At 36.8% G+C, this 21787-nt stretch overlaps 1 protein-coding gene across 2 annotated transcripts in view; it reads left to right on the top strand.

The window, feature by feature from the left end:
* The window catches only part of PIBF1 (progesterone immunomodulatory binding factor 1), a 194604-nt gene extending 191291 nt beyond the window's left edge, over positions 1 to 3313 (top strand). For both annotated transcript variants that reach the window (XM_058548291.1, XM_058548290.1), the window contains one exon: positions 3023 to 3313. In XM_058548291.1, coding sequence (XP_058404274.1) covers positions 3023 to 3073 — 51 coding nt within the window. In that variant the 3' untranslated portion in view covers positions 3074 to 3313. The remainder of the gene's footprint in view (positions 1 to 3022) is intronic.
* The last annotated feature ends 18474 nt before the right edge of the window (positions 3314 to 21787 follow it).

Raw genomic sequence — 21787 nt, forward strand, 5'->3', positions numbered from 1 at the left:
CCACACCCAGCAGCAAGGGAGGCTGATAAATGTAGTTTTTAACTGGTTGAGCCCATTACTCTCATAATAAAGTTAGAGTTCTGTTATTAAGAAGGGCAGGGCTGGCCCCTGGCTTAGCGATTAAGAGCGCGCGCTCCGCTACTGGCGGCCCGGGTTCGGATCGCGGGCACACATCGATGCACCGCTTCTTCGGCCATGCTGAGGTCGCCTCCCACATACAGCAACTAGAAAGACGTGCAGCTATGACATACAACTGTCTACTGGGGCTTTGGGGAAAAAAACTAGGAGGATTGGCAATAGATGTTAGCTCAGAGCTGGTCTTCCTCAGCAAAAAAAGAGGAGGATTAGCACGGATGTTAGCTCAGGGCTGATCTCCCTCACAAAAAAAAAAGAAGGGGAAAATAGATAGAGGCTAGGCAGCCAGCAGACTCTATCACAGGGTCTTACTCATTTTTATATCCCCATTACCTAACACAAGAACCTGGCACATAGTAGGTGTTCAGTGAACTGCTATTAAACTAATCTCAACTCCAAATAATTTAGTTCACGTAGGAGAGTGTCAACAGATGGGATTAGAGAACCAAGTATGGGCCAGATCCTAAAGGGCCCTGTCTTTTAAATAGTTAGAACATGACAGTGATAGTGATGTTCTCCCAAAGTAACCTAGGAATAAGGAACATACGTTAGTCCTGTGGGAGCAAGCTGTGAAATTAATTTAAAATGGTTATGATCAAAGATCTGAAAAGTCAATTTATGAAGCAAAAAAGCAGTTAATCCCCAGGACAGAGGTACATTTGACTGTGGCAGATCTACTTCATTAACACATATGAAGAAAGACTGTATTGTGGGGGAGGGGATGGAGGGAGGGTGGTCTGTAAGGGACCAGACACAGACAAAAGGAGTCAGCATGAACTGTCTGCCATTGAAATTCTTGTACTGCCCTTTTTGAGTCTTAGGATTCCTTGTTAATATCAAAAGTTTTATTTCCCTTCTTCTCATACACACATCGTAGTCATAAAACTTTTAGTATTGGTTGATTGAGGAAATGCAGATATACAAAGTCTGTACTCTTTGCTATAAGCTTGGGGATCTGTAGCTTGGTCTATAGAAGTGGCTTTCAGATTGTTTTGTCCAGGAGCCACAGTTAAGAAAACCATTTTACGTTGTGACCTAGTGATGATCACAGTTTCAGAAAACAGAGCTTACTCCTTCTAGGGCAGGTACTCTGATACTTTCTTTTCTAATCTGTTTTATTTTTTTCTCAATTCTAGTCTTTACCCACTCAATTGATTTTCTTACCCATGGGTTGAGACCTACAGTTTCAAAAGCACTGGCGTAGACGTTCGTCTGTGACTGTGACTGTGAGAGCCTTCGACTTTTAAATGCCTCGCCTCTTTCAGTCACCCCAACCTCTCAATCTGATTGTATGACAACCCACAATTCCCCAGTTTTACTCTGACTTTACCCTATGGTCTGTGACTGTTTAAAAAAAAAAGAAGACTGGTAAAACTAACAGGCACTCCTGGCCAAATGATAACTGCATTTCTTGTCACCAGTTAATAAACTAGTATTCTGGTTGTACTTTGGTTTCTTTTGGATTTGGTTGGCCTTGGCCACCTTTGAATTCTCTTGGAGACAGCACCTGGCCTTTCCCTATGATTTCCTTATTTTGTCATGGAAGCTTCTTTCACCTTTAGTACTAAGGACTTTGGACTTTTTCGTAAAGAAAGAACTACTTAAGCGTTTTAGTACAGATTTGCAATTTAGAAAGATAAGCTTGAAAGGATTGTGGACAGCAAATTGAACAGAAGAGAAGAGAGTCAAGTTGTAATTAAGAAGCTCTTATAGGAATCAAGCCAAAAATGATGAGGGCCCAAGGTAGGCCAATGGAGTCAAGATGGGAACAGAACGAAAAGTTAAAAAGATATTTCAATAAAAGTTAGGGACTGTTTAGAATGGATGTAGCAAGTGAAAAGGAGGAGAATCTTTGATGAAGAGGAGTCAAACATTTCTGGTTTAGATGACTGAGCAAAGTATGGTACCATTCACCAAGACAGAATATGGAGGACTGGGGGAGTTCGTTTTGACATACTGAATTTTAGTTGCCTGTGGGGAGCATCGTGGAAAAGTATTTGTAGCTCAAGTTAGAGCTGTGGTGTAAAGATAAGGGTGGAGGGCCCACCAGTTTATTTGGTGGTAATTGAATCGGGCCAAAGGCATGGATAAAGTCAAGAGGCCACTTCCAACATTTTGTGCATCTGCTATGGCATATAGAACAATATAAAAAAAGATAAAATTATAAGCTCTCATACTATGCCTATGTACATATCTTTAGGAATGTGGTCCTTCATAGTTTTAAGCAGATATAAGTGGGAAAGGAGTCAACTGCGTGTTTAATTTATTATAATATCTTGTATAAAATAGGATGTTTTGATTGGAATCACTGCCTTATATAAGGAGTTCTAAGTGCTTTATTCTGTAACAGTCCTCTTCCCCTGCTGTTTTTCTTACTAGTCTGTGCAGCTGGGCTCTTTTTAGACTGAAATGATTGAGCAGTAAACCCAGGAAGTACTCTGGTAAATACTTAGCAATTCGGAAGATCTGGAGCACAATGATTTGGATCTAGTCATTCTTCAGTAAATATCTATTGAGTGAATGAATATCCATGTATAGATAGATAAGACAACTAAAAAGAAGCTGTGTCCTTGATTTTCTACTTCTCTTTGAAAATAGAATCAATTCATAAAATACAAACCTCTGTAAAATAATGTTAAGTAGAGGCTTTGAGCCAGAAAACAGAAATGTGTATTTTTCTACAGACATACCAGGTGGGAGATTATTTCAGACAAAAGACAAAACCTTTGCCCTTAAGTATCCTTTTGAATTAAGAAAAGTAATTATTTACTGTAATTTTACATAAAAAGTCCCAATGTATATAGGTACTTAGTTCTCTGAATTGCCTCTCTTCCTCCTTATAAGCATTTTACTTGATTTTCTTTTTTTCTTTTCTTTTTTTAAACAGACCAAAAAAGAAGCACCTGAGTGGTCTAAGAAACAAAAGATGAAGACCTAGTGTTTTGGACGGATTTGCTCTATCATTATTTACCCTGAGGTTTTTTTTCTGATGAACAAAAAGTTTATCTTAATCATGTACTTGGTATTTTTTAAATAACTAATTTAGAGTTTATTTTAACTGAATGTTAAATTAACAGATTTCAGCATAATCAAAATGTATAAAGTGCAAACAAGAGTACAGTTTACATTTGGTTTTATCTATTTTGTTACAAAATAAATATATGCTCTATGATTTAAATTTTGGAGCTTTCATAATTCTCAATACATTTTAAAGTGCATGGCATATAAATATTTTGGTTAGTTATATTGGTGAGTATATATTTTAACTATGTAAATTCCAAGTTTAAATGTTATAACACAAACACCAAAATACCTTACATTTTTTGAAATTAAGAATTATTTGTGGGGCCAGCCCCATGGCTTAGCGGTTAAGTGTGCGCGCTCTGCTACTGGTGGCCCGGGTTCGGACCCAGGCGCGCACCGACGCACCGCTTCTCTGGCCGTGCTGAGGCGGTGTCCCACATACAGCACTAGAAGGATGTACAACTATGACATACAACTATCTACTGGGGCTTTGGGGGCGGGGGCGGAAAGGAGGAGGATTGGCAATAGATGTTAGCTCAGGGCTGATCTTCCTCACAAAAAAAAAAAAAATTATTTGTGGAATCTACTAGAAGGCACTTCAAATGCCCAATAATGGTGGTCAGGTATCATGTAGGTGGCTATGAATTGCTGATTCTTTCTTTGGGATCTGTTTTTTCTTACATTTTATATTGTCATTGACCAATAAAATCTGGTAGAATGTCTGTTATTCCATGGGTCACGTAAAAATTTGGTGGAGAGTCTCTTGTGACATTGGTCAGAACAGTGCTGATTCCAGTGCAGTATGGACCAAATTTCTAAACAGTGAAAAGAAAATCAGTAGGATTTTCTCTTTTTCTGGTCATAAAATGTGCTCCATTTCTTATTCAAAACATAACAAATTTAAAAGAAAGAAGGGGAAGAGATAGAAAGAAAAGAAATGTATTTATGTATGTCAGGTGTTCTCAACCACTGTTAAATAGTGGCTGGATAATTCTTTGTTCGGAGTGGGAGTGGGGGGCAGTCCTTTGCATTGTGGGATGTTTAGCAGCATCTCTGGCCTCCACCACTAGATGACAGTAGCACCCCCCCAGTTGTGATAACCAAAAATGTCTCATGTCCCCTGAGTGGCAAAATCACCCCCCACCTCCTAGTGAAGAACCACTGATACACGTATCAATGATTTTATCTTTGTAGATATGAAAAAAGAATACTGTCTGTTAAGTGTATTCTTTGAAAGTCACAATAGCATAGGCTATTCCTTGAATGTGAGAGAACAGAAAAAGCCTTTGATAATAATATATACTTGTAAATCTATTGTTGGCCCAAAAACCCTAGTCTCATCCCCCTTTTTTGTTTCATTTGGCTATGTCTTCTAGTATATAACTTTCTGCAGCAAAGGTTTATGAGAATGGCCTTTCTCAGGCATGCATTTTAAATCGTTAAAACTAAATTAACTTATAGACATAGTTTATTTCCTTCTAAAATGATAGAAGAAAATGTCTATTTTGTTTTCAACTCTAGTTATTAATCTGAAAGCATTTCACAATTTAGTTGTCAACCCCATTTGTTATATGTACGTATTTTAATATAGAAGAATACTGATTGGTCATCCAGGTTAAAGTGATAGTGTGGACAAAGGCACAGAAGTAGGAAAATTTGGAGCTAATTTAAGAAATAGGAAGTACAGTGATTAAGAAATTGAAGAATTCTTCCTTCCTCCAAATCCCTAATTTTTTTCCCTCCTTACTTCCTTTCATTTCTAGATATGAATTACTCTTTTAAAAAAAAACTTCCTTCTATCATTTCCTACCATAATAACTGTTAATAAATCTCAGGGTTAGATTGTGATATGAAAGCTTTTGGGAAGATATTTGTGAATTCATAATTCAGATGCCACTCCTTCCAGAAAGTCTTCTCTATTCTACCGTAGAAATCTGTATTGTGCACTCTGTACTCTTCGTCTCTTTAATTCTGCTTACCACGGATTAACAATAATTGTTTACTCGCCCCTTTCCTTGAAGGTAAGAAGTGTTTCTTATGCTTTTTTTGGTCCTCAGTATTTAGCTCTGTGCCTTGAAATTAAGCAGTAAATGTTTATTTGATGAATTTGGGCACAGATGAGATACAATGATGTAGTTTTTTCTTTTTTTTAATGTCTTAAAAATTAGAGATGGGATTTTTTTAGTATCGTAGAATCTATTCTAGCTCATTTCTTAATATCACTACCTTTGTCTTTCCTCCAAATTTCTAGACCTTCAGTTTTTCACTTTTCCTTTCTCCTTATTTGTTACTTCTTTTTAATTGTAATAAAAACACATATAATAAAATTTACATCTTACTCATTTTTAAGTGTACAGTTCACTAGTGTTGAGTATATTCACATTGTTGTGCAACAGATCTCCAGAACTTTTTCATTTTCAAATCTGAAACTCTATACTCATTAAACAACTCCCCTTTTCCCCTTTCCCCCACCCTTGGAAACCCACCTTTCTGTTTCTATGAATTTGACTACTTTATAGTTACCTCATATAAGTGGAATCATACAATATTTGTCTTCTTGGGACTGGCTTATATCCTCAAGGTTCAACCATGTTGTAGCATGTGTCAGAATCCTTCCTTTTTAAGGTGGAATCTATTCTATTGTATGTGTATATCTCACATTTTGTTTATCTGTTCATCACTTGATGAACATCTGGGTTGCTTCCACCTCTTGGCTATTGTGAATCTCCTTCTTAACTCTTATCACATCCTCTCCTAGCCTTGGCATTTTCTTATTAAAAAATAAATAAAAACAAAATTAACATAACGTCCTTTTTTTTCTTGCTAAGTGTTTTCTGAAATGTTACCCAAATGTCAGGGTCACAGCTGCCTTTATCGAGCTCATTGTATCAGCCAGTTGCTATGTTACATACTTTCTACTCCTTGAGTTACTGAATCTTCATAACTTTGCCAAGTAAACATTATCTTCATTTTTAAGATGAAGAAACTGAGACTCAGAAAGTCACTCAGTGGCCCAAGAACAGACATATAATAAATAGTAGAAGTAGATTAGAACCAAGACTGTCTGATTCCAATTGTCATGCTCTTTCCAGTACACTACACTGCTTCTCATACTTTGCTCCCTATCCCCATCTCCCAACCCCAGTAGGACGGAAAGACGGGGAAAAAAAAATCTTGGTCTATCAACTTTTTTCTTGGGAAAAAAAATATGGGACTTGACATAGTTGCATTTTTGTTCCAGACAAGTTTGTGGATATCAAATCTATTTGTAAAGATTTTAATGTTGTAGTGATGAAGGATTCTAATGCTAAAGGCTATTCTAACAGTTCTTACTAGGTTAATAGGATATAGTCAGCTTTTCAGAACCAATCAAATAGCATGTATGCGTTTTGTTGATTTATACATTCTTTCATTCAACAAACATGAAAAACCTAAAATATATAAGGTATTCAAACTATGAATTTTTTGTCTTCATGCTTTTTCTCGAAGGGTCCTGAAAAAGAATTCTAGATATCTCAAACACCAGAGGAGATATTTTATTCTTATCATCTTCAATATAGGAATTTCTAAAAAGAGCTATCACACAGTGACCCAGAGTACTCTAAATTCACTATATTGTCCAGGCAGTGGTTGGATAATCATCCATGAAGAAGTGTAAGGCAAGATTCCCATATTTAGGGAAAGTTGAAGTTGTTAATGAGCCAGATTCCCTTTCATTCTAAGATCCTGGGAGGCTAATGATATGCAAAAAAGAAAATAGTTTGTTTTAATATTAGTCATCTTAAAATATAGTGAATATTGTAAATCCTTCAAAAAAAGACTTCCTGAGGCTTGGAGGTCACCAGACAAAGCTAATCAATTAGCTAGCAAGAGTCCTCACAAGGTGTCGTTTACTTTGGTAATTTAGAGTCCATAGTCCAGTCCTCAGCTTTACAGGCTCAGAAACTTAATGTTATTAATGCATGGAAGATGACACTTCTTTCAGGAGTATGCCCACACTTACTGGTGTATAAATCATAATGTATTAATTTTGAGAGTAAAAGTATACAGAATATGACTTACTGGGACTAGTACAAATGGCACATTCTCTATTTTCCCTGGTTTCTGCGGCACTGTACACTTATTTTCCTCCTTCTTCCTCTTCTAGCTAATAATAAAACATTAGAATTTTTCACAGTTTCTTTTTCCCCTCAAATCATTTTCCTGTTCTGTACTTATTCTCTTGTAATTTCTACTCCCTGGCTTCAGTTACTATATGCCAATATTCCCAGTTTATCTCTCTAGTCTAAACTGTTCCTTTTCATTTAACACCTGCGTACTAGACATCTCTACTTGGATGTCCCATTGTGACCTCAAACTTAACATGTACAAAACTGAATTCACCAAGTTTCTTCTCCGTGTTTCCAGTTTCAATAAATGGTTCCACCACCTACTCAGTGGCTCATATCACGAAACTAGGAGTCATTCCAGACCCTTCTCTCATTAACCCCCAAGCATTCAATCACCAATCCCTGTTGATCTGCCTCATAAATATTTCCCTTTTGTTTTTTGACTTTTGATTGTGAAAATTTCCAAATATACAAAAGGGCAGAATAAACGTCTTGGGGTGATGGATATTTTCCCTATCTTGATTGTAGTGATGGTTTCATGGGTGTATACATATGCCAGTGTTTATCAAATTGTACATTTTTTAAATGTGCAAGTTCCTGTATATCAACTGTACCACAATAAAGATGTTTTAAAAAAGAAAGAAAATAGGATATCACCATTTAGTAACCCCTGATGAAATAAATGATTCAAATATCAATCACCAATGAATGCTAAAGCAATTAGATATTAGGCTAAAAGGGAAATTTATAACAGGCCATTACCACCTAAATTTGCTAATCAACCTTAGCAACACTAAAAGTGGGACAACCAGAAGTTATGTGCCTCTTGATGTGATGCAATCTGAAGTATAAAATAACAACTATGCAGTATCCTTGCCAAAAAAAAAAAAATTAACTTGACTCAAATCAAGTCTTCAGGTCTGACTTCCAGTCTACAGGCAGAACAAGAAATAGATCAAGCTAAATGACACCATGAAGAAGGAATCAACTAAATCCAGAATGTAGAACATTCTGGGCATTGAGAATGTTCATTGTTTTTAAGCCTTCCTTATTTCTAGGCTTTTTCAGTAGAGCTATAAAATAAGTGTTTTTAAATAAAAGGGAATAATCATGAGTTTCTACTGATATATCCAATTCTAATTTCAGATTTTTTAAAGATTTCAACCTCTTTCATTTTGTACTTTGTATTTTATTTCCTGTATGTGAATTTCGATCAGAGATCTTAGTTCATGCCCTCACGTCCTCTTCCCTAGGTTACATCAGAAATCTCACCTGATCTCCCTAAATCTACACACCATTCTCTACAGCGAATAATTTTTAATTTCGAATTTAATCTATAGTTTATACAAGGTATTTGTAAGACATGAACTTGGAAAACAGAACAAAATGCAATTGAAGTGTAAGTTAAGAGCACGGTATGTCATGTTTCAATACATTTAATTCTTTTTAAATGACTAGATAGATGATCCTTGCTTTTTACTAAATCCATGTAAAATATTTGTTTCTTCCATATGAGGTGGAGAACAGTTTTATGTTTCACTTAATGCAATCATGGCAATTTTAGTCATAAAATGGTACATCATTGGCAAATTTTTAAATTATTGACTGTATTGATCATAATTTAAATTTCTTTTGCAATAGTTGCAGAAAGGTATTTCGCTTGCTGCCTTCATAGTTTAGAGGTTCAGAATTACCTAACTCAAAAGACTCCTGTACTGGCATAACATTATCAAGGTAAATACTTCAAAATAGATGGATAAAAACATCTATTTTATTACCCCCAGTCTATAGATCCCAAAGGTATCCTGAATTTAGCCAATGCTTTTAGTTCTTATACTAGAAGTATGCTGTGCTGTCTTTATTTTCAGGGAGGGTATCGATAGTTTAGAAAAATCTTCATAAATTTCTTTTAAATTAACTTTTGATACATTATTTTGTCCTTGGGGCCTTATTTATTTTTTTGTCGTAGTTTATTGTTGAGCACTTTCTAATTCCAAAACATAACACTACCTAATACATTCTAATAATGAAAATGCTTATGTATCACTTACTAGGAAAAAAAAAGTTTTAAGTTCTAAACGTTTACATTATTCTATTCCCAACATATGATACAGCGGTTATGACCCTTATTGCTGACAGCTTCATAAAAACTAATAACAAGTAGGTTCAAGCACAGAAAAAGATACAGTAAAAGTACAACTTTAATTTTCTAAACTGTTCTGGCTTGTGGAATAAGTGGATTAAGAGCAAAGAAAAAATCTTAATTACAATTTCTTCCATCAAATAATTAAAATGTAAGCCCAATAAATGAGAAGAAATGTTAGAAATTGATCAATGGGCCGGCCCCGTGGCTTAGCGGTTAAGTGCGCGTGCTCTGCTGCTGGCTGCCCGGGTTCAGATCCCGGGCTCGCATCAACGTGCTGCTTCTCCGGCCATGCTGAGGCCGTGTCCCACATACAGCAACTAGAGGAATGTGCAGCTATGACATACAACTATCTACTGGGGCTTTGGGGGGAAAAATAAATAAATAAATAAAATCTTTAAAAAAAAAAAAAGAAATTGATCAAAAACTTTGAGTATCAGCTTTGCCATTTTAGGGAAATGCATTGAACACCTTTAAGTTAATTTGTCATAGTTTCCTTCTGAGTAAAGCCAGGGATGAAGGGGAAAGGGAGTACTGTCATAACTTCTAAATATCTGTAAAACCTTCTGATTATATTTTTACACTATTACTGTAATTTTACCGTGTCACCCTATCATAGCATGTTGCTTCTTGAAACCTTGGTCAGGTGTTTGACACTCTTTTTTGTGGTGGTAAAAACATAAGTTTACCCTCTTAATTTTTAAGTGTCCATGACAGTATGGAGAGGTGTGCTCGTAGATGTATAACAACCGGCTCCCGAGAAAAAAGGACGCAGATTTGGTGGGACGCAGATGTTCATGGTGAGATGAAATTAATACTCTCACTGTGGCCAGCAACAAACCACCAAAGTGGCGCGGGGCAGATGCGCACACGGGGGCTCCCACGTGCAAGACGAGCCCAGCCCATGCTGCCAAGGCCCACGGTGTGCAACCCCGCCTGCTTTTCAAATTCCTTTTGAGCTCGTCTCTACATAACTCAGTGGCCTTTTTTCAGTTCCTTAAACTCTCCCAGCTCTTAAAGAAAGAGCTCAGGATCTTCACCACATGCTGTGTCCTCTGCCTAGAATACTGCGCCCCCTCCCCCGGCTACTCTACAGCCTTTAGATCTCAGGCTGCCACTGTACACACACACTATGAAAGAACTCAGATCGTGATATAAAATGTAGTTCTTAAAAAAGCTTTTAAAACCACTGCCCTAAACAATACCAGGATGAGCATGGCCGTCTAGACGCTCATTTATAGGCTTCCAAGTGACAGTCCTGACTGACCCCTGCCTTGACCACATTGTCTTTACCTATGCTAATTTCTTCTTTTGTTACATTCTAGTCCTTACTGTCCTGGGAGCCTGTGAACCTGCCTTCTAGGTGACTGCATATCTCTGTTCTCATCCTGTAAATGGTGATTGTATAGTTTCACTGGCACTCGCCCGCCCGGCGGAGGACTACCTTATTCTTACATACCACAATAACGTCACTCCTCATACCAGCTAGACAAGTTGTATTTCATTAGTTTCCAATTTTGCTACCATAATGTGATTTTGAAGTCCTTGTTCAGATTTCTCATGTTTTAACAGCCCTCTTAAAAAAGATTATACCTCATAGCTTACCTAAGTTATTTAAATACAATTGAAATGTAAAAGTCATTTTAATCACCTTACAAATGCTATCTTTAAATAATAGGATTTATTTATACCGCTGTTGTATATTTCCATTTTCAGGAAAGTACTATGAAATCCTCCATGGCCATATACTTATTAGGTCATCTTTTCTCTCTCCCTCCTTTCCTCCCCCCTCCTCCCTCTTTGCCTTTCTTTTTTTAAAAAAGCTTTCTTTTTTATTTCCTTTAATTAATAAATTGGTACCTGAATAAGAATAATGAATCTGTTTTTGTATCTTCTTTGATCTGTTACTTTGCATCAGGTATTTACTGAATATATATTTTCTATATCTAATCATGCTTTACCCTCTCTTTAATAACTATAGAACAATTAAAACATTTACTGAGAATCTAAAATTAAATTCCTATCCCCCAGACCTTCAAAGTTCACAGCATATGTAATTCCCTGAATGCCATCTGTTAGTGCTTTATTAAGCAAGTTGTTAATGTTATGTAGCAGAAATGTCACTAACATTAAGAATTATGCTCTAGAATACGTATAGACATTCTAAACTCCTGATGACTTCTCTCTCATTACTCTCCTCACTCATTTGTAATACTGCAGTCAGAGTCATAAATCTCCTGCATATTTTATTTTCTTCCATTTATTTTTGGTATGATCACCTTGATTTACTATTATTAGTATGATTGGATCATTACCATTACCAGTTACTAGCACAGTTCCAGGAACATACTACCTACTCTATAAAATGTTACCTCCACTTTTATTGTCTTACTTCTAGTATTTTCTAAAACAAAAATAATAATAATTATAGATCGGTAGATAGATATAGATATTCAAAATCTTCTCACTGGAACTAGAACAAAGCTATGACCCTAGGGACCTAGAACAAATAATGAAAACATTTATCTAATTTCTATTACCTTTGATGGCTAAAGAATAAAACACTATGTCCACTAGAGCAAACTTTAGGAAGGCAAAGAACTTTAGAAATGTTCATTGCTGGTATCCTCAGAGCGTAGAACAATGTTTTGCACATGATGAATCCTCAATAGAGGATGGCTGGATCCATGAAGCTGTGGACAAGCAGGGACAGCAGCCATGTCTTGTGTGGCACTGAATGCCCACAAATATGTATGTATTTTCATTAATTGTAGAATTAATTGATGTGTCTGTCCAGTTGATCAAAATAAATTATATGGCCAAATACACCAGAAAATCTTTGCCCATTTGGGATCTTCAGTCACAGGCACTTTATGTACCTGTTGTTTCAGTAAAGGTGAAATAAAATTTAACGTGACTGTTCTAGCAAATATTCATGCACACAGGTGAAATGTGTGTGTGTGTGTGTGTGTGTGTGTTTTTAACTGATACTTATTTGTTTTGGTTTTATAGAATCAAGAGTAAGTGGTCTTTGGGGCCGGCCTGGTGGCACAAGCGGTTAAGTGCGTGCGCTCCACTGCGGCGGCCTGGGGTTCGCCAGTTCGGCTCCCGGGCGCGCACCGACGCACCACTTGGCAAGCCATGCTGTGGTGGCGTCCCATATAAAGTAGAGGAAGATGGGCATGGATGTTAGCCCAGGGCCAGTCTTCCTCAGCAAAAAGAGGAGGATTGGCAGATGTTAGCTCAGGGCCAGTCTTCCTCACAAAAAAAGATAATAATAATAATAATAATAAAAAAAAGAGTAAGTGATTTTCCTAGAAGAAGACAGATATTGACATGATTTTCTTTGGCCTCATGTATAGTCTTGAATTTATTTTTTAAATACCTGGATTTTATAACATATTCAATATGTAGATACATAATTCCTTAAATTCTTATTTTGAGGCTTAGGTTCAGTTTCTTCCCTCTCACACACACACCTGCCACTCTATATTCCACTTCTGTTTTATTTTCTTTAGAGCGCTATCTGAAATTCTTATTTAGTTTTTTATTTCCTCATTGCCTGTCCCCCCTAAATAGAATATACGTTCCATGAAAGCAGACAGTCTTATATGACACCGCTGTATCCCCAGCACCTAGCACAGAGCCTGGCACAGAAAAATTGCCCCTCGAAATTTTGTTGAATGGTAGGAAGAAAGAAAGGAAAGAAGGAAAATGGCATTTGCTTTCTGACTTTTTTCATATTGAATTTTTATTGGAAAATGTCTTAGTCCATTCAGGCTGCTATAACGAAATAACTTGGACTGTGTGGCTTATAAACACCAGAAATTTATTGCTCAGTTGTGGAGGCTGGAAATCCAAGATCAAGGCACCAGCAGATTCAGTGTCTGGTGAGGGCCGACTTCCTGGTTCATGGGCAACTGTGTCTTTTGCTCTGTCCTCACATGGCAGAGGGGTTAGGAAGTTATTGAGGTCTCTTTTATAAGGGCATTAATCCCATTCATGAGGGCTCTACTCTCATGGCCTAACACTTTCCAAAGACCCCACCTCCAAATACCAGCACATTGGGAATTAGGTTTCAACATATGAATTTTGGAGGAAACAAGGATTCAGGGCATAGCAGAAAAAAATTTTAATAACTAATTAGATAACACTTTATCCCATGTTACCCAGAAAAACAAGGTCATTTTCCATCTCTGTATCGTAACATCTTTTTTTCCCTGATCTCAAAAGAAGAGGTGTTTCTCCCTTCCAAGCTTAACCCCATGATGCTTGTGATCTTTACCTTATATTGAGATCCAGGGTGGGCATAAGATTCTCCAGGAAGAGTGTGGGGTGAGAAACACAGAGACCCCGAGACAAAATCCCAACAAATACCAACATTTGAGGAAAGGATGAAGGAAGGAAAAAAACCGAAAAGGAGATCCTCCTTCACTCTCATTTACTCCTTACCACCTAGTTTCTGCCCAAACCACCAAATTAAAACTCTTCTCCCAAAGGGCACTGGCTGCACCTCCTGTTATCGAACTTCTAAGCCTTTGTCTCTCACCACTTCCTAAGTGCTCTTCCCCTCTGGCCCCTTGGCTAAAGTCATTCCTCAGTGTTCAGTCGTGAGCCCCATGTTTTGTTTTGTTTTGTTTTGTTTTGTTTTGTTCTATTCTCCTTTGAGCATAGAATTAGAGGGAAATAAATGTATTCCCCCTCACCTCCCTCCCATCCCTCCTCTGTGTTTCCCATGAGGAGGAATTTTCCTAAATATTCCTGCCTCTTTCCACATCCTGACTATCTGATTGGTATGTTTTATTTAAGGAACTGTGCTTGTATAGTTTTTCCTCTTCCTTTCCATCTTTTTTCTACGGAAGAACCAGCCTGTTCTGTTCCTGGGACAGTTCTCTGCTCTGCTTACTCCAGGTCACAATCATCCCCTTGTGAATGAGAGGATCAGCCTAGGACACAGCGGGGGTAGAGGGGCAGGATGAAGGCCCACTCGGCCTTCACATTAAACTGTGTCCTCTAATAGAACATTTATTAATAAGAAAGATGGTATTTTTACATCTCTGTCCACCACTTCTGTCTTGCTAATCTGTTTGTTCAGACCCTGCCTGGGAAGAAAGATGTTATTTATTGAGCCCCTCACATTTCCACAATAGTAAGGATTTTTTTTTTAAGAGCTCTGTATACTCAGGTCTTTTTTTTTTTTTTTTTTTTGGTGAGGACGATCAGCCCTGAGCTAACATCCATGCCAATCCTCTTTTTGCTGAGGAAGACCGGCTCTGAGCTAACGTCTATTGCCAATCCTCCTCCTTTTTTTCCCCAAAGCCCCAGTAGATAGTTGTATGTCATAGTTGCACATCCTTCTAGTTGCTGTATGTGGGACACAGCCTCAGCATGGCCAGAGAAGCAGTGCGTCGGTGCGCGCCTGGGATCCGAACCCGGGCCACCAGTAGAGGAGTGTGCGCACTTAACCACTAAGCCACGGGGCCGGCCCTACTCATGTCTTGATATAGTGTAAAATGCCTCTTTACCCTTTCTCTTCCTGAGATAACTTTCTGGTCTCTGTTCAAACATACAGAATTTGTTCCTTCCAAAAGAGTCAGTGAAAACTAATTTATTTGATCATTTATTTTTCATCACTTTGGAGGAAAAAAGGTATCAGTAAGCTCTAATAGTTAATATGACTGTATTTTCTAAGAAGTTCTAAATGACAGAAAGTATTTTTCTGAGTGAATGGATGAAAGGATTCCATCAACCAGTTACTCTCATCCATGCTCACATGACTTTCAAATCTTCCTTGGTAGCCATTATAATCCCTTTTCTATTTCCAATCCCATGTTAACAATTGAATATTTCTTCTTAAATTTTATTTTTTTCATTGCCCTACATATTTTTCAATTCTTTGAGACTTTTTATTTTGACACAACTGCAGGCTTAGAGAAGTTGCAAGAATAATGCAAATAATTCTCATTTATCCTTTACCCAGATTCTCCAAATGTTAACATTTTGTCACATTTGCTTTATCCTTTTCCCTGTCTCTCTTTTTTTGCTGTTGTTCTGATGCTTTTGAAAGTACTTTGAAGAAGACTTCCCTCTACTGCCAAAAGTTTCGTGAGCATTTCCTAAGAACAAGGACATTCTCTTACATAAGCACAGAACAATGATCAAAATCAGGAAATTAACATTGATACAATACTATTATCTAATCTAAAGACCTTATTCAGATTTCACCAATTGTCCCAATAATGCACTTTATGCCGAAGAAAACCTCCAATTACTCATCACATTCCTATGTCATATCTCTTAAATCTCCTTTAATCTAGAACAGTTCCTCAATCTTTCTTTGTCTTTTATGATGTTGATATTTTTGAAGAGTACATGTCAGTTATTTTGTAGACTGTCCTTCAGTTAAATATTCCTTTGATCCTATCTATTCACATTAATTTGTCCCTTGGAGCAACTATGAATAAAAGTAATCCATTTTCTATGTCCATATTCTAGTTTCATATTCCAGCACCACCTCTTACTAGATGTGTGATCACCTCTCTGAGCCTTTGTTCCTCATCTTTAAAACTAGGATAATTACACCTACCTAATGCATTATAGAGAGGATTAAAGAAAGTGATGTATTTAAAAGGAATTTACCTTCCAAACTAATCAAGTTGTATACATTAAATATATGGCTTTTTGTCTGTTGATACCTCGATAAAGTAGTTTTTTTTTAAAAAAGGAATTTACCCAATGCATGTCACATAGTCATTTGCTTTTCATGTGATTTGGTTTCTCAACTCTCCACTATTTGGCCACCCTTGCATAAATGCATTCTAAATTGCCCATGTGTGTCTGAAAATGGGCTTCTAGAACTACTTACAACTCACCTAAGTGACTGTCAGCCTCATCGGACTGTTCACTACTATTGAACCTGTAGTCAGTTAAAATCCCTAAAGCTTTTTCTGCATAACCTTTTTTACTATTAGTATTATTATCCTTATTTCTAGTCCTAGTACTTATTGACCTGACCAACTATATGTGTCAGTCTCTGCAATGAGCGCCTCCTTGGATGGGCTCTTTATCTTATGTAATTCTCCCAACTTCATGAGGTAGTTATTATCCGGATTTTTGAGATGAGGAAACAGATTCAAAGCAGTTAATTCACAGGACTTATTAAGTGAGAGAGCTGGAATTTAGTCACAAGTTGATTTTTCCGAACATAGGTAAAAGGTTTTTTTCTCTATTGAGTATCATTTTTAATTTCTGCCCATCATTCTAGCCTACTGGAACTTTTATGGTTCCTGATTTTGCCATCCAACATATTAGCTTTTCCTCCCAAATTGGATCTTGTATGACTCCCATATCTTCCTCCAAGTCATTGATTAAAATGTTCAAGAGAGAACCCTGTAATAAATGCTAAAATTTCCTTCTAGGTTGAAATCTATCACTCTCTGGGTACAGTTTTTTCAAATAGCTATAAATAAATCCTGCTGGATTGTGGGCTAATTCACCTATAACCATCTTATCCACAAGAACAACTAAAGACATTTTTTTCTCAGGCCTCTGGCATCCCCTCTGGCTACGAATCTGATAGCACCATTGGGGGAAAAAATGCTTGTCTTAGCCCAACTTGTTCGTATTGAAGTAATATTGGTCCCCAGTGATTATTTCTTTTCTTCTTACAAATTCTCTCTTTAATAATCTGTTTAGAATTTTGATAGAGGTGAACTCAACAATAGTAGTTTCCAAAATCCTGGTCCCTTTCCAACAAGTTGCTGTGTGACCTAGAGAAGGTCACTTTTTAACATAGACATTTCTGACAAAAGAATGACAAAATTGAATCTAGCATTTACTAAGCTCACTTCGATAACTATATTTACTTGATTTTGGCCACAACCTTTGCAGTAAATATTATCTCTGTTTTACAGATAAGAATTCGGAGACTTGGAAAGATTTAAAAACTTACCTAAAGTCACTCAAGTTATAAGAGGTAGAGCTGCTAGATATATTGTCTCAAAGCGGCAAATTTTTAAAATTCGTTTATTTTAGGACACTCTGCTACCATTAACTGTTCATTTGCACCAAATGGTATAGACTAAAAAGTAGATTTGCTTGAGTATCGAAGTGCTCCCTATCCAACCAAATCAGTAACACATCAGAAGGCAACAAATTCCCAAAGTGCTTTCAAAGGAACCCTTGTCCCTCCAACAGCCTCAGGATAAAGCAGCTCTGCTGTCAAATGTTTGACATACATCTCATACTCCTGTGATTCTCTTGGAGATCAGAGGGTTCTGAGGAGCCCGTTAGACAGGAAACTCACTTACCTTTCTTGAACCACAGAGCTAGAGTTTCATGAAGCACATCTGGCATAAGCTGTTATAGGTGTTAAGGCTGCTTTTTTTTTCTTTTTACTCCTTAGGACTCCAAGGATGTTTATCCAGAGATACAATGAGGTTTAAAAACATATATTCTTATTCAGATGAACATATCTCATATTTGGGAAGTGCTTTAGTGTTTACAAAAGGCTTCCTCCTGTCCTGAGGTCGCGTTTGGTCCTCACAACCACGTAGTTGAGGGATGTGCTGTTATCCTTAATTTACATCTGCGGAGAAAAGTCTAGAGTTGTTAAGGAATTTGCTCAATGCCTTACAGCAAGAGAAGGGGCCAAACTGAAACTCAAATTCAGATTTTTCTCAATCAGAATTCACTACTTTTTCACCTAACTAATGTCTTTGTTTTTCTGCCTTTGATCATTTAAAAAGCTTGTTGACATTTTCAAAAACAAGCAACTCTGAAAAATGGGCAAGGTTATATTAAAAATGTGAGATGACCTTTACATTGCCACAGTTTTACTACTAAAAACAATATTTGCAATTTTTCCCTTTTAAGGAATTATTATTCCTTAGCATCAGCAGGTTGGGGTTTGGAATGGAAAACAGGGTACCCCAGACTAAGTTTGAGCCCTGTGGGAAAATGATGGGATCCTGGAAACAGCAAATTAGCCCACAGCTATACCTGTTTACATAGTCAACGCATGTTTGTTCTGTTTGAAGATACTTCAAAAATAACAATTGTAAAAGAGATTACTGCTTTGATCAGAGAATCTGAATCTCCTTTGTTTGACCATGAATAATTGGTCTTTGTAATGCTAATGCTTCTTTTAAGGAATATCAGATCTGTAAATGCACCTTAATTATAGGCAAGCAGTTTTGGAGGGAATTCGTGACAGCATTTTATTGAAGGTCTTTTCTAGTTCCCCTTCAAATCTAATTATAGTAGGAAGATTATTTTAGGCCAAGCAGCAAAAAGCTATAATTACTGTGTTTTCATTAATGTTCACGTAGGTCAAAATAGTTATCTTATTGAAGAATAAGATTTAAACCTTAGTCATATTTTTCCTATTAAAGCATGGAACAAAAGGTAAAGCCTTGCTGAAATGTACTTGCTAACCTGTTAACCATAATTCTACTGACAGCACAGAAGTCTTTTTTCCCCTAGACCTGATATTTAGAAGCACTCCGTGGGAATCCACAACTTAAACAATGGTTGATTCCTAAATCTTGTTTTTAAATTTGAAACCAACTAAAGAATCCAGTTAGAGTATATGAGTACAGTATGGCGAGAAGGAAAGACTTTTTTTAAGTCCTCCTATTTTAATTTGGGGGTATGAGGCTTAGTTTTTTTGTTGTAAGAAAATACATGTTAATATAGAGTGTTAGATGTTGCAGAAGATGTGAAGAAATGGGATTGCTAAACTGTAGATCGGGTGATTTAGTTAGATAGGGGGAAGAATTTCTCAACAGCAGAGTGAAATCTCCTTATGTGGAGGTGGTTTGGAAGTTGCATATTTTGTGAAATGGTGTGGGGCAAAGTCTGTGTGCCAAGCAAGGCCAGCTCTCAGAAGGGGAACCTTCAATTGATGGCATTTGTCCTTTTACATCATGTCAAATGCCAAAACGGGATTTTTCTCTTCCCCTGGCCAGAATGCAAACGACACCATTAAGCACTTATGCCTGGCACTAGCTACTACGTTCCAACTTGATTTTTTTCAATATTGTGTTAAGATTTAAACTTATCATTTAAAAGCCATGAATAGAGCCAGTCACACCTATGTATGAGAGGAAATGCTATCTCTGAGGTTTAAACCATACTGAATTAGCACATTCCCAGTCATTTCGCACGTGCATGTGTGTGTCTGTGTGTGTGTGTGTGTGTGTGTGTGTGTGTTTTCCTAATTATGGCAGCAATTAGCTTTGAGGCATTGCATTCATTCCAAGCAGCAGGGATGGAGAACAATAATCTTGTTTACCCGGAGCTAGAGAGTGCGTACCTAGCTTTGTTCCCTCAGTGGCCTAATCTAAATGCTTTGCTAGGTGCCATCCCACACAATAGAGTGTGACTGGACCCCCTCAAAGAACCTCCCTCACCTGGTTAATTCATTTGTCCCTGAAAACCTCTAAAGGGTCAAGGAAAAACAGGTAACGGACCATTTCAAACTTAATAAGGTGGCACCTTTTATTTACATTTATTTCAAAAATAGACCCTTCAGATACAGGAATACTTTCCTTAATCGTTTAATCTGGTAAAATTGTCACAAGGAAAATAATGGAAGATTTAGATTGTTTTTGACAATTAATGGGATAGAAAGGTGGCTGTTGTAAATGGCTCTTTTGCAGTAATGGGGAAAAGCAAATTATGAAATGGACAAGTTATTTACAATTGAAAATAAACTGCATCTCACACTGGGAAATTAGGTTATGGGCGATTCGGCATTACCACATGAACATATCATTAGTTTTAATTTTCCACAACAAAGATTTTAGGGTAATTTGCTTTCATTAGAATGGAGTAGTTTCTCTTCTACATACATTTTCAACACTTCTATTGTCACCATTAGAGGTTTTTCTTTCTTTTTTTCTTAATGTGTGAGAAGACTATCCTTGCTTTTTCTAAGTGTGTAAACATTATGGCAAAAGTTTTATTGCATTCAGCAAGAACTGAAATGGCGGGTGAGCACAATGCCAATGTATCACAACTATTATACAATGCTAAAATAGTGTTACTATTAAGGTATACTACCAGCATTTGTCATATTTTAGTGTTTTAGAGTGCTTAGTGTACACAGTGTATTTCTCTACTGTAAAATGTAGGCTACTACAGAGGAAGAACAATTATCAGTTATACATTAACCAGGAAAGGTCATTTCTTGTGGCAAATGCAAGGTCTATTGATCAAGTAATATTTTTCAGTAGAAATGAGTCTCATTACTGAATGAAGCTCGTGAAGGAAACTATTGTCTAGTGGGGTATCATGATATGTGCAAATCATCCATTTGCTTAGGGTGGTTTGAATATCATCAACTGTTTATCTTTACTTTTATAATGTAATTTACTGACTTTTCAGCTAATCAATCCTTGAAGCTGCATTCTTTTGTTAACTTACTATGCTGCACATTCAAACAATGATTAATCACCTAATGTTAACTGTGAGATAAGAAAAAAAATTAGAAGAAAATGAATGACGTAGTCACTTGTGTTACAAAATTGGCTATAAACTAGTTTCCCAGCATGAACTGTGGTTTATTGTCAAACTCAAATTACTTGTCTATGTAACCTTGTCTTCCGGGTACTTCCTTCAAACTTCATATGTTATGCAATCAAGCCCATAAAAATAGGTAGAAGTTAACCTGAATGGCTGAAACAGAGTTAAACACACACATATAGTTAAAGCTTTATCACCATTTCTGTCATAAACCTCTCCCTTTTCTTTAAGAGATCTACCAAGCTATCGTAAAAATGTATTACGGCTATATCTTTGCAAAACATGAACTCTTAAGAAGTGGCTTGCCTCCTTAAACACACTGGACTTCAGTTTACAGGCTTATAGTAGTGCAACATATGTGCTGTGACATGTCAGGATAGCCACTGTGTTTGTATATGAATGTCACAGGGTTGAGGGGGCACTGGCATTAATTATTCCCTCCTTATTTTTCGTAAATTCCTAAAAAATGAACACAGTATAACTCCAAAGATGACGTATTACTAGAGGCATACAATTAAACACATTTAACCAATTCACCAAATAAATAAGAAAAAGTGTAAAATAGAATGCTTTATGGGAAAAAAGTGATTATACATAGTCCAATATCTGTAATGAGAGGGATAGAGATTTTCCAGGGATATAATCAACCTAAAATAATTGGGCAGGAAAATTAAAAGTATCAGATCCTCTAAATTGACTTAGCAAAATGCTATAGCAAGCGTCATACTGATGATTCTGCTGATTTATTTTCAGGAGCAACTTCCAGTAGCATTTTGCAGTAAATATGCAGTATATTGAGAAACTGAACTCAGTCATTGTAAGTTTTTAATTTTTTTTTTCTTTTTTTTGT

Source organism: Diceros bicornis, chromosome 9 (assembly GCF_020826845.1).
Source record: "Diceros bicornis minor isolate mBicDic1 chromosome 9, mDicBic1.mat.cur, whole genome shotgun sequence".
In the NCBI taxonomy this organism is placed as follows: Eukaryota; Metazoa; Chordata; class Mammalia; order Perissodactyla; family Rhinocerotidae; genus Diceros; species Diceros bicornis.